This window comes from Epinephelus fuscoguttatus, linkage group LG2, assembly GCF_011397635.1.
Source record: "Epinephelus fuscoguttatus linkage group LG2, E.fuscoguttatus.final_Chr_v1".
Classification (NCBI taxonomy): domain Eukaryota; kingdom Metazoa; phylum Chordata; class Actinopteri; order Perciformes; family Serranidae; genus Epinephelus; species Epinephelus fuscoguttatus.
Genome location: NC_064753.1, coordinates 46,906,016 through 46,920,566, shown reverse-complemented (window position 1 = coordinate 46,920,566; position 14,551 = coordinate 46,906,016). Strand labels below are relative to the sequence as shown.

Here is a 14,551-nt window from a genome sequence, read left to right as displayed (position 1 = left end):
TAAAACAACTCTCATCATCATCACTGCCATTTTCATCTTGATACAGCGCCATGTGGTCTGATCTTGCCATAACTGTACGAAGAGTCCAATCAGAGAATCACAGAACCTTAGGAACCTTAGGATTCATGCCAGGAAGAAACAAATCAAGCAGGTGACCTTTTATTATCTATAATTATCATCAGGATTCTGCTGGATGCAGCGCAGGTTTACTGTCTCTCATAAAGATATAGAAGTTTTGTATAGGATACATGTCAACTGATACATGTTTAAATGAACTGTGAAGAGGGATGCTAGTTTGAGCCAGGGCTGCCCCCTAAGAGTCGACCAAGGTTAATAGTCGGTAAGATTTCATTGGTCGCTTAGTCACAGAAAAAAAAAGTGAAACTCTGTTAGGAGCTGCGCCATGTCAAAATAAATCCAAACCTATATGACTGGACCATGTTGGAGTTTAATTTGAAAGGACAGACACAGGAAGTGTCCACACTCAGCAGTCAGACAGGAGTCGGGTTAATCTCCAGGGCTGGTACCTGCGGTTATTCCACAGGCTAGTTAATAACATGTCGGGCAGGAAATCCAAAGTGTGGGATCATTTTGAGAAGGTGAAGGACGAACCCAAGGTGATATGTAAACTCATCTTCATTGGTCGACTACAAACATGACGTATCATCTGAAACATGGAAGTAGCTACATGCCCATTAGCCCACAGCGTCATTAACAGGCGGCTCGCTCAGTGTGTGACGTGCACTTGGAGATAAAATATAGGCCTATATTAATGAAGGTTCATTAGTACGGTTTTGTATTTCTCTGTAATGTAGCACAGTGTTAACAATGTTACTGATACTATTCTTTCACACACCTTCAACTCAAACCACCAAAATATATCATTTAATAATTACATTCATATCAGAAACATGCAGGAGACCAGTCGACTAATGGACCTAAATGACGACTTTTGGTCGACGAGGAAAATTCCTAGTGAGGTGCAGCCCTAGTTTGAGCACACGTGTCAAATAGTTACAGCGCCCTTATGCAGAGTGTTGTTGCGGCCTGTACTTGTATTTATTTTCCATCAGGCATGGACAGTTAATGCACCGTAAAACTCTGTCAGCTCAGCAAGTGGAAGTTTGTGTGGAGAAAAAGATGGACTCATGAGATGCGAGGAAGTTACGACCCCACAGCATTAAGAGCCCACAGACACACACACACACACACACACACACACACACACACACACACACACACACACACACACACTAACCGGCAGTAAGAAATGATTGGAAAATCATTATACACGTATTATAAAATTTAGATGTCATGCACAGTGGGTTGTCAGCACCTCTGTGCTTTAGGCCTTCTCCCTCCCACACACACACTTCCCAAACTAGTTCATTTGTCCACCTATGTCCTCTCAACAACTTCCAGCCTGTACATGCTGCACTTCTGGATGCTCAATAAAAGTTTTTTATATTTTATTAAGTATTATATAATCATCTGCATGCAGATATACATAGCCACATACATCAACAAGACTGTCCTCCCAAGACAAACAACACAATCAGTTGGCCCAAAACAACTTATGTTTTAGTCCCAGTGACAGTGCCCTCTAGCTTGTTGGACATACATACAAATATTTCTTTCTTCTAAAATGTTAGTTATGTCAACTTCATAAGACCATAATATGTCAAACCAGGGCGTGATGTCCAGTCCTTTTTTGCTGCCTCTAGGGCTGTTGCTCGAACTACAGATTGTACCAGCACCAAGGACACAAAGAGTAGGCCTCTGCTGACAGAGTCATCAACTCAAAGACCAAACTAAAACTAGGCAGTGCTGATTACATAAAAAAATAAAAAATAATATCAAGATTCAGTTACTGCACTGACTATTTCTTGCCTAAAATGTCTTCAGACACATATTTTATCACACTGTATAGCTGTAATTTGAGATTGTTTGTTACCAGCCAGTCGCCATATTGTTTTTTTGTGTCAAGATGGACAAGCTCACATTACGTTGCCCACCAGCAGAAGCGTTTATCGGTCCGGTATGGTGCAGAGCATTCTGATAAATACCTCTCGAGCAACAAAACAATTGCCACAGCCCTTTACCTCTGTTTTCTCTCATCATGTGGCACCAATTTCAAAAGTATTTACATCCGTCTTCTGTATATACAGCCCAGCTTTATGAAAAGATCATCTTTCCAGCAGTGAAATACATCTTTAAAAAAAGACATAATATACAAATTCGCTTTTGGATGATAACTTTTTCTGATAAAATGACATGTCTGAGCAATAATCATAAATTAGCTTACAACCGAGAGTTAGTTCCTCAAGCAAGGGAGTTGAAGTATCTCGGGGTCTTGTTCATGAGTGAGGGTAGAATGGAGCATGAGATGGATCAGCGGTTTGGCGCAGCGTCGGCAGTGATGCAGGGGCTATACCGGTCCGTCGTGGTGATGAGAGAGCTGAGCTGGAAGGCGAAGCTTTCGATTTACTGGTCCATCTATATCCCAACCCTCATCTATGGTCATGAGCTCTGGGTAGTAACCGAAAGAATGAGATCACGGATACAGAAAATGAGATTCCTCCGTGGGGTGTCTGAGCTCAGCCTTAGAGATAGGGTAAGGAGCCCGGACATCTGGAGGGAGCTCGGAGTAGAGCCGCTGCTCCTTCACGTCGAAAGGGGTCAGTTGAGGTGGTTCGGGTATCTGATCAGGATCCTCCTGGGCACCTCCCGTTGGTAATGTTCCGGGCACGTCCCACTGGTTGGAGGCCCTGTGGCAGACCCAGAACACACTGGAGGGATTACATGTCTCATCTGGCCTGGGAACGCCTTGGGGTCCCCTAGGAGGAGCTGGAAAGTGTTGCTGGGGAGAGGGACGTCTGGGGTGCTTTGCTTGGCCTGCTGCCCCTGTGACCTGGCATCAGATGAAAATGGATGGATGCGCTTGAAATTAAACTATATTAATTGACTAATATTAGTTATATCCAGTGACAATGTTTTTATTTCTGCTATGTTTGAAACCTTTAAAATATACTTACATATCCCTCCCATCATGCTCTTTTATTCCTACTTTACTCCCCCTACTAAGATGCACCCCTTCCCATGTACTATCCCCAACCAAATCTACATGTACACCTATGTTAAGAGCACCACAAATGGAATCTCTAAAAACTATGCAAAACTCTCAGTAGATAAGTGATTGTGGAATGTGCGTTCTTTTTCTTTTTATTTTGTAATTTGGGTGAACTGGCCCTTTAAATTAATATTTTAAAGATCATATGTTTTGTAATTTTGTGACTTGATACAGTCAACAGATAAATTAAAATACCTTTTCCATTAGCAGTTCCCATGCTGTTTCTGTCACATTTTCTGATGCAAATATACTTATCAACACATCAGTGATCACCCAAATCCCATGATGCAGCGCTTTCCTCATTTTCCTGTGCAGACTGATGATGACTCTGTCAGCAGTGCATTAGGAGTAACTCAGTGATGTGCAGCACATTATAGCCGACCACATTTGATGGAATAGTTATGGGGTATATTGAAATGACTCTGAATGCATTTTCCACCACCACATTGATAAGTGAGGATCCCAGATGATCACTCAAAATCATTATCTTGGTTGCTGTTAGCACTGACCTTGCTTTCTATGCGAGGAGCAGGCCAAAGTCATTTCCAAAAATAGCAGCTCGACTATCACAGAGCCACTGTTGCTGAAAGGACTCATATGCTGCCGTTAGTGTGCAGGTGTGGGGACGGTGCAGCAGAGGTGGCAGCCTAAAGCTTACTGAAGCAGGTAAGATAAGATCAGATCAATCTTTAATGATGCCTCTGGGGACATCAGGTAGAGAGGGACGCAGCATTCCCCGAGGCACTGCAACAGCAGATTGATCCGCCGTGCCCAAAGCTGATTGTCCTGCTTGGAATAGATGTGTCTAATCAGATAGGAATAGGTCGTACTTGTCTGTGCAGCTTGCCTCTCTGTCTGGGAATTGAACCCCGATCTCCTGTGTGATTGGCAGCCACAGTGCTGATGAGGAGGGGGGTGCTTTTGTCTGCTACACAAACTACCATCAAAATGTACTAGAGGAAAGCACCTAACCAGAAGTTAGTCTGTGGCCCAATCTTTCTTTATGGAATGTGACAACCTTTCAAGACACTGATTTTTTTAATTTATTTTTTTTAATCCCAGTTAAAGGGTTTTTTGGGGGGGCTTTTCTTTAATCACCGTGAGGGTCCAAGAACAGAGGGATGTCGTACGCTGTAAAGCCCTCCGAGGTAAATTGTGATTTGTGATATTGGGCTTTATAAATAAGATTGAATTGAATTGATACGTCTATGCTGGCGAGTGTTGCCGACATTGCAATTATACTGTCTTCTACCATGGTGAGTTCTTCTGCATGATCAATAAACATCCTTTTGCAGTTAAACAAAAGAAAAAGTGAGTGCTGGCCTGGGTCAGAATAAAAGAAATCAAAAACCACACAGGTGGACTCTCACCGCAGCCACCAAGCTGGACAATGGACTGCCAGACGTTGTCCTTTAATTCATTGTTCATAAAATCATCCCGTCTTTTACCAAAAAGGACGGGGTGCTGTGAAATTATCAACCTTTCTCCCATACTGTCCTGCCTATAAACAAACAATAAACAAACAATTTCATTGGCCCAGCTGTGTAGTTCCGCCGGCGAATTCCGCGGTGGGTCAAAATCTGGGCGGAAACTTTTTGCACCGCACAAAAGTTCCGCCCCAGTGTGCAAACTTCCATAAGAACCCATGAAATCAACTTTTATATTTTTCCGCGAGAATAATCCGCGCGGATATTCGCCCTCAGTGAGAATGGACTTCCAGGCTGTAAGGCCATGTTCTATAGTCTCATTTAACCACTTGCTAGCAATTCTTTGAAGACACATAAAGGCTTCAAAGTTCAAGAGTAGGGCATTTACTGACATATTCTATGTCATAGAACAAAACTTGAAAGTCTCTCAAGCTTCGTCAACCACAGACCTTAATTCAGGCATCTAACCAAAAACCCACTGACTTCAAAACAAAACAACATGTCATGCTAAAATACTAACTTAATTTTAGGACTCAGTCCAGCAACACTCTATTTTAATGTCTTTAAATGGTCAAATGGTTGTCCGCTCGCTGGTTGCCCTGAATGTGTTGTGCTTTGTTGAATTTTTAAAGCACCATATGTTGCACACAGCAGGTGTAATGTCCAGAGACATGTGGTCATCAGTTTCATGTCTGTGGCCATATTTTACAGGCATGATGTAATACATGTATGTCTTCAGGACACACAGCATTTCAGAAACAGTGAATCTCCACATTTCTGCTTGTGATGACTCGTCGGGTGGCACCTGTCCAGGTGAACAGTGAAGTTCATTCAGAGCTCAGCCAACGTACCAGAAGACGCACTTTACACCATGTTTGTGATTTCACACGTCAGAATCAACAGCATGAGCCCAGCAGTATCATACATCACCAGCTGGCACATTTTCCACTTCTTTACAGCGACTGATTCACATCCCACACAATCCTCCTCAACCATGGGCGTCCTCTCTCTGCTGCAGAGGAAGACAATGTGAGGAAACACTAGGATTTAAGAGCAGGTGCATGTTAAATTCTCCTACAGTAACATCAACATCACTTTACCAGCCACAAGAAATAAGCTTGAGTGATATCTGTATGAACAGGAAAATTAGCTATAGAGGCCAAAACTGTTTTTGTACCAGGCTGTAAACATGTTTATTTCTGCTGGAAGGTTTGGCATTTCAACACCGTGGTCTTTGGGGGTTAATTTGCTCTTAGAGCCAGCCTCAAGTGGTCGTTAGAGGAACTGCAGTTTTTGGTAAGTCGGTGTTGGCTTCAGTTTTAAGCCCTTGCTTGGATAGAAGTCATTGCAGCAGGTATGACATTGTGCTAATGTAAGTTTGCAGGCTAATCAGCTGCAGCACATTCACACCCGCTTAAAACTTGTAAATATCAACACTTGCAGGTCTTTTATTTATCAGGACTGCTGCAAACAAAACTTCTGTCTGTCTGTCTCTCAGTTTGCAGCACAAGTTTGGTTTTCATATTTCTCAGCAGCACTTAAAAGGAGCGTTTTTGTGGTACGTCTCCAAGTACTTTTTTCTTTGTTTCAGTAATTTAACTGGTGACAGCAAACTGAAAAATCTCTTTGATGTGATTTTTAATGCAAAAACGAGAAGGCTGTTGTGATATCAGTTGGACTTTAAGCACACACACAAACACACCCCTCCCTTTGTCCATGTCAGAGGGGTGGATGAGAAAATGCACACTCAGCAGGATTGTGATGCTGTGGCGGCGGGATGGTTTGGTTGCCATGGCAGCATAAGGAGGTGGGTGGTTACAAGGGGAGTGGGAGATGACGTATTGCTGTCATAGGGAACAGCAGCCAGTCAGAAGTAAATTACCTGACCGGGTTTTTTAGTCCACTCTCTTTTACTCTGTCTTTATATGTTCCATTTTTATATTTAAAATGATTTTCAGAGCCCACTGTGTCTCAGTGCACCTGCAGATGTTTGCTAGTCTTCGCCTGAGTTTGATTGCCCCCCCCCCTCCATGTCCATAATCTAAAGATCTCACCATGAGCACTTTTTATAGAGGCTATGTTTTACTTTTCTTTTATGATTCACTGATCATGTAAAAAATCTCCTTGATGAAGTTGCTAATAGATCTATCTATTTCACGGCGTGTTAAAGACTTCCTCTGGTCGAGCCAGCTGACGTCCTGCTGGCTCACATGAATGGCATGAAAATATTTTAATAATATGGTTTCTCTGTAGACTTTCCACACTGGGTTTGGACACATCAGGTCAAATTAGTTTAATACAGAGTCATATGAGGTGTTTGTGAATCTCAGCAGCTTTAAAAAGGTTTCTTTTATAATGGTTGTGTGATGGAAAATGTCTTTTGGAGCTAGTCTTTGGGACCTCAAAAACAAACTGGGTATTTTCATCTGTGTTAATGGCTGCATATTACATCAGGTGGAACTGGAGTCATTAGAATTCACATAACTGAACTGTAGTTACATTTAAAGTCTCAGCCTGGTCTCACTCCCAGGCTGAGACTTTAAAATCAATGTTTAGCAAGTGACACTCTCCGGAGCTTATAAATAGAGACATTACGCAAGTGCCAAAAACTGCAGTTCCTCTAATGGCCACTAGAGGCTGGCTCTAGAATTCAGTCAGTCTTCACAGACCTTCATGTTAAAAAAACAATAAGTATCACTATGCAAATGTTATACCTCCTGCAAATATAAACCAATTAATCATATTTCCATGTGTATATTTTGTATTTACTGTGTGAAGACCTTATTTTCTTATTTTGAAAAGCAGTCACATGTGTCCTGGGCCAAAAAAATGACCTCCACTGAATAATTACAGGAAAGTGAAATCAAACATTGATTGAAGAAATGACTGCATGGTATTAAATCATAAGATCAAAGCTTTTTTTTCCTTCTTGATTTATTCATTCAATGTTAACGCTCTTTGAATCAAATATTGGTCAAATTTTGTGCAGAACTCAAACAGTGTAAAGAATGTGTATGGCTGTAAATGCTCAGTTTTACAGTCATACCCAATCTATGCAATTTAAAGACTGTTCAGGGACCCCAGCATGCAGAAATATTTAAATACACTATTTTGAAAAAAAGCAATGAATGTTCCTTATTCCCTTGCCAAAATGTAGGGTTTTTTTTTTTTGGTTTTTTTTTGCTTTAATTGGTTTGCTTTCTGACATGATAGCTTAACATGTTTGGTGTCAATGGATGCCTTAGGTCATCTGGTTTAATATGATACCTGTGTCTTCAATGTAGCTGTGCCTGATTTACCTTTTCTTGTTCCCTCTATACCCTAACTTTTCTTTTAGGTGCCCCTGACTTCTTGTGAGACATTCTGACTTTGCTAATCAGGAAGCAGTCTGCCTCACATGTTTATATTAGCAGCACTTGTGAGTTTTGCACATTGGCCTTGGGCCAGGGTCATTTTACTGACCTGATGGTTGATGGCGTTGATGACAGCGTGCTGAAATGTCAAGTTTTTAAATTACAAACTAATTATTCAGTCATGGTGGCTACATCCATTATTTTTTATGTTAGATGATGTTTAGGCTGTTTTTTTTTTTTATGAGCGTTTGGGGCTCTGTTGTTGACATGATGACTGAGCTCTTTTAAAAGAAGTGCGAAGTTAAAAACAGCGACTTCACACAGAGGCTTTGGGTTAGGGGCTCCCTAAGTGCTTGGACTCCTTCCTTTGGGGCATTCGGCAGTACTCCCATGTCCATAACCAAGTACTTTTGTTGCCTTAAAAATATGACGAGCAGGGATGAGATCACATTATTACATAATTTTCTTGTTTTAAAGAACTTAATTTAACCGAGTTTGAAAAATTAAGATTTGGTTATTTTCAGGTTCAGGTCAAAGCAAAACAGAAACACAAAACAAAATGTGACACAACAGTAAATTCTCCTGAAAACCAGAGTTCAGAACACAGTGACAAATTTCACAGCATGTTTGTATTTTAACAAAACAAGATCAAAATCATTTCACACTTCAGCCTGATGAATATTTCATGTCTTGCAGGCGCTAAATTAAGTTAACCACTTTCCATACACATATTATCCACAGCAGAATTTCTGTTTCTTCTATTACCTACAAAAGGTATTTTGACTTTGTAATTGCAGACATTTGTAATGAATGAATTAAACATTTTTATTTCACATATTGTGTTGCTGTACTGACACCCAGTATTATAAAGTAAAACATCAGGGCTGAGAGACGTTCATTTCCACTGTGTCTCTACTCTGACCACATCTTCTTCTCTGTCATCTCTTCGTCCTCTCAGGCTCAACCCCCTCCTGCTCTCCTCTGCAGTCTTGTACCAGTACACAGTGTCTTGTATTCGTTCTTCCTTCCTTCATTATTGCTTCATTATCTCTTGCTGTTGTTGGCGTTCTGTTCTCGGTCTCCTCCTCCCTCCCCTCAGCCTCTCTGTATTTCATTTGACAAAATTTAATGGACTTTTTAATTGTAAGTCAATTTACTACAGCTGCTAAGTGTAATGCCTTTCTCTCTCTGTCTCTTTGTCCATGTGTGTGCGCGTGTGTGTGTGTGTGTGTGTGTGTGTGATGCAATTACAGCTTATTTGTGATTCTTACCACACCCAAACAGCTAATTAAGCTTGCTATAGTCACTATGTCTCCATCCTAACAATAACATGAACAGTGTGAGGTTGAAAACCGTTAATGATGTTATTCATTTTGCGAGTTGCAAGTGTTTTACATTTAAATGTTACTACGTATTAAAGGTGCATTATACAGGAATTATCAATTACTGTTTGTAACATTTACACTTCACACTGCAAGCTACTGTTGTAACATTACATTTGTTAAAGCAGATATTTTAGCGAGCTAACTAAGCTAACAGCTGGCACCTACCTGTCCACCAGAAAACAGGCTAACTCTACGTCTCTCTTCATCCTCTCCACCAATGTCGGCAGTGGAAGTGAAAACCAACCCCAGATTCACTCTTGTTTTGGAACGAGCATTGTCTGCTTGGTGTTTTGCCTTGCCATCATGGATGTCAACAGTTATCGTTAGTCGATTGTACCCACCGTGGGTCCCAGGTCGCCCCAAAAACCCATTGTTAACTTTGTTATCATTGTTAGCACTGCTAGCACTGTTAGCAGTGTTAGTACGGCTAGTGGTGCTAACATAATTAACAAAGTTGGAGAGGTTTTCCGACTCAAAATAAAGCCGCTTACTCACCAGGGTGACTTGGGAAGAGACTGGAGAGTGGTCGTGTTTCCACAGCAAATCCGCCCCGCAACCGGGACAGCATTACCAGCCATAATGATGAATGAGCAGCACTGCTAGCCAGCTTCCACGCAACCCAGGTGCGGTGCAGAGCAGCCAAGGTCAATGTTAGTCCAGCGGTGGAGACCGTAGGGTAGGCAGTTGGCATTATGTTTCCACATGTTAACGCAGATAACCGGCTGCCTGTCAGCAAAGCCAGTGGAAAGTGAAATCAAAGGTAAGACATCTACAGCACAAAACATAAAGATTTCACCACCTCTAAATGGAGAACACTTTGAAATGGGATGCTTAAGCTCACTGAGTCAGTGCAGCGCCAGACTAAAAGGAAATGCCGCTTGTACTCAATCATTATGCATCTTTTTTTTTTCCCTTAAAAATCAGTACCAGCAATGGGTATTGGACTACTGAAAGCAAAATTAATCAAAACTGACGCCCCTACTAGCTATATTGATTTTTTTCGGCACTGTGTCCACGATTTTCACAGCTTCCTCGTGGATGTGTGCCGCTTATGGTATGGCACCTGGTCGCTAACTTTTTTTGGCTTTTGCCTTTATTTTACAGGACAGTATTAAGCATGACAGAGGGAGGGAGAGAGGAGGCTGGGATCAGACCCATGGCAGCTACAGCAAGGACATTGCCTTTGTACATGAGACGCCTGCTCTACCCACTGAGATACTGGGCGCCCCTGGTGGCTAACTTTTTATACAGTACCATCCTCACCTCCACACTGTGCCCGGGAACGTCCCTAACATAGCAAGATAAGAAGGAAATTAGAAAATGCACATGCGCGAATGTGGCCACTGGAGTGCAGGTTGTGCCAACGGTTGTATGAACTAACTGGAGAAGGCTGCTAATGCTTACATTAATGCTGACTTGGTTCATAGCAAAGTGCAGCCGATAACTAGAATCAAGCAACAAGTACATATTTTCAGGACTTAATGTGTAGTCCTGTAGCTTCGCTCACTTTTCTCCAAGCCCTGTTTGTTTTGGTTTTGTCTCTCATTGACTGTAGAAATCTGGGTGTCCACAAAGGGTGACAGTAAGTCTCCTCTATTTCCGATTCCTGATGATGTCGGGAGAATCTCAACACCAGTAGGCTTTTACATCTCACAGATTTTTTGCTCAAGTTGAAACATTTCACCCGGCAGGAATTTGTGTTTCATTCTTGGTTTGTTTTGGGCTGGTGTTGGGCACAGTGAAGAAGAACGTTTTTGGGCCAAAATATGTGTCCGATTGTTTTTTAGTCATATCTAGTGGAAGCCATAGTTTTTATTTTACTCTGGTACATCCTTTCTGCTTTCATGTCCACTATCTCTTCTAGCCCAACCTCCACATCGTCCATCTCCCGCCTCCCCTTCATCTTTCCTTTTCCTGTATCGCTTCACCATCCTGTGTTTGAAGTAATCATCTCTCAGCAGACGAACTAGCTGTAAGGAGTGCTAAGTGAAGTTAAAGAGAGGAGGGGGTGGCAGGGAGGGGGAAGATAGAAAGTGCTAATTGCTCCCTTCTCACATCTTCAAAGATGAAACTGATGCGAAACAGTTTGGAGTTACTGTTAGTCCAGAGGGGTTCGCTCACATTAAAGGGCGAGGAAATGATGTTGTTACACTGGGCATGGTGCTGGTGTAACCTTGAAGTGCTGCATCGGCAGTAGACTTAAATGGATACGCGGGCGTTTTGAGTAACGGTCAGCTGTTTTCCTTCTTCATCACACATTTGCCCTTCAGTTCAACTTAAATGTCTTGATATTATTTCTTAGCAGGCCATTAATTTTTAAAGTGTGTGCTCTGAGTAGTTTTCAAATGTAAAAAAATGTGGCTTCAAAAATAAGATCGTTTCAGACACTAGATGGAGAAAACATTAGAAGGAGAGGGATGAAACGTGAGGCGTTATTATTGCTGTATTATTTACATTTCCTCTTTAACACCCCTCCGTCTTTTCATGCACTGCATATAGGATGAGTCACTGCTCCAGCAACAGAATTATTTATCAGAAGTGTCACATCTTATTAACTGAACAGCTCTGGAAATATCCAAATCTGTCAGCTTCCATGCTGAAAATGCATTAGCCCATTTATTTTTTATGCCTATCACATATACTTACATCTTTACGACATTATGAGAAGTCCTGCCTTGCAGATTAACCCTGTGTGAATACCTTCACTCCAACCCAAAACTTGCATTAGATTTACTGCTGATTTAAAAGGTTGCATTTCATTTCTGCACCTCTGAGCTCAGTTTGTTTTTTAGTGTTTCTTTTAGGTCATCACAGACCAAGATGCAGTGCAGCTAGAGGACACACCGTGTTTTAATAAAGTCACTTTTTCTTTGCTGGACAGTGTTTCATCGGGTTGCCTTCTCCACCTTCACATAAAACCCAAAGCCAGGACATCTCTTTCTTTTCAGGTCTTCTCAGGGAACATTTTGGAAGCACCTAGCAAGTCGTAGAGGCAGAGAGGAGATAAAGAGATCAAAAGTGAAGCAAATGAAAACCATTCCATCATCAGACTATCAGATGGCATATTTTTCCTTTGATAGCTGTATAGATAAAGCTTTTTAGGATTTCTGGCCTGTTTGATTAGCCAAAGCCTCCTACAGACTGTGAGACTTAAGCATACAGACTGTACAATGACAGCACCTACTGAATCACAGGCTACGACGTACAATACAATACTTTCCGATACTGAGTGCACAAGGATGCTGCACAGGTTACTGTTCTCCAACTGGGAAGCACAACATAGAGGGTCACCTCAAGTTTTGTGGGCGCTATATACTGCGGTGTGTCTGTGTGGTTGCTCACCTGGCAGCTGTAACTCTGCCTCTGTTTCCTTCCATGCTTCGTCCTTCTTGACGTGATCATGGTCAGAGCTGGAGGACACATCATACAGGCAAGGCTCCTGCTGCCACAACTTGACAAAGTTTTCCTCTTTGCTGGAATCCCACACATTTTTAGCGTGTTTTGCCTCCATGGCGAGCTGCTATCTGTTTGTTTCTTTGGGTTTAGCTCCAATGCGTCATTTCATGCTGCATTTCTGTTGGTTGGTTGGTAGACGTAGGTGGCCATCCCTGAACCTCTCTCACTGTGCCACTGTTTTAGAACCACCACCAAAGATATCGCCAGGTTTCTTTTGCGATTGTCATCTTTCATCTGGCACAGCCTAGAATCACACCAAATGTAACACCTGTGGTTCAGGACCTGTGGGATTAGCATGGCTCCACAGTGGTTCCAAAAAGAAGAGCAGCTTCAATAGTGTGGAATAAACTGTGGCGTCCTGAATGTTTTATGAACAGCCCCGCACTTCTCAGACTCTTTTAGTGACTTACCGCACAGAGGGAACTCATTCAGCAGCTCCTCTGGCAGCAGCACAGCGTCTCTCCCTCTCCTCTCTCCCCGTGCATCACGTGACTTTGTCATAAACCTTTGGTAATGTAAATCTACGTGAAAAAACTCCATATCTGTGAATGTGTGATAGTTGTGGTATCATAACAGCCTGTCACAGGTTACAGCATGATGATTAGAGGAGAAATGGCAGAGCATAAAGGTCCAGCTCAGTCATTTAGGATTTTACTAAAAGAAGGAAATCACCTGTTGATTTATATATATATAGAACCCAGGGGACATTTTTTGTTTTTGGGAGCTGTTTAAATGTGTAATTTGTGGTAGATTTTATTTTGTTGAACTATTAATATTTTATACAGAATCTGAATCTCACTCTAAGTTACTGTTGTTGTTCACAAACTAAAGAAATGAGAGATTATTTTAGTTTTTACTGAATATTTGAAGAAAAACTGTAAAACTATATCACTTATTTTGTCGTAATTCCTGAAATATTGTGATATTATTTCAGGGCTGTATTTGCCCACCCCTAGTGATGAACATAGTGGCACTTGAAAACTCTTTGTTGCTCTGCAGGCTGTTGCACCAGCTATGTTACAAACTTAGCTGAGTTTGTGGTCATTATATAACTAAGAATGGACAGTTTCCTGAGCAGTGGTTATTCACTGCGTCACAGAACTATTACAATGATGCTTTGTCAAACTGATGAAGAAGTTTTCCTCATGCTTGTGTTTTGAGCTGCACAACTGTCACCTTGTTTACAAGCTGTTTGACTGTCTGACGGCTCATGCTTGTTAACCTGTTGGACCTGTTTTTAGCACTTTCACCACATTCTGAAATCTTGGTGAAGTTTCTGATGAGTACAGTATTATTACAGCTGGAATAACTGATGGCTCAAACTACAAAAACAAGACGACAAAAGCTGCAACAAAACATATTTTTTCTTTAAATCATGAGTGTGTGTGTGTGTGTGTGTGTGTGTGTGTGTGTGTGTTGATGTACAGTACTTACTTTTGATCTGTCACAAAAGGTTTGGGTTTTGATCAACTCGCTGTTTCTGACAAAAATAAAAGTGGATCTCTGTGCGTGCGTTTATATTACAGATCTATCGGCGTTGCTGGCTGGTGTTCAAGAAGTCATCCAGCAAAGGACCTCGACGTCTGGAGAAATACCCTGATGAGAAGTCTGCCTACATCAGAGCCTTTCCTAAGGTGTGTGTGTGTGTGTGTGTGTGTGTGACAGGTATACTCTGTTCAGCAGGAGAAAACCAAAGCTAAAGAGCTGACAGACACACTGACAGGGATGAAAGCAGTCAGCCTTCACATTAAAGTCTGATTCTTGTGCTTCTGAGCTCAGCGAGAATCAACAATCCTCCTT

General features: G+C 41.7%; 1 protein-coding gene across 3 annotated transcripts in view; it reads left to right on the top strand.

Annotated features, from left to right (window-relative positions):
- dok4 (docking protein 4) overlaps positions 1 to 14,551 on the top strand; it is a 152,607-nt gene that overhangs the window by 120,492 nt on the left and 17,564 nt on the right. For all 3 annotated transcript variants that reach the window (XM_049561939.1, XM_049561931.1, XM_049561923.1), the window contains one exon: positions 14,278 to 14,385. In XM_049561939.1, coding sequence (XP_049417896.1) covers positions 14,278 to 14,385 — 108 coding nt within the window. The remainder of the gene's footprint in view (positions 1 to 14,277; positions 14,386 to 14,551) is intronic.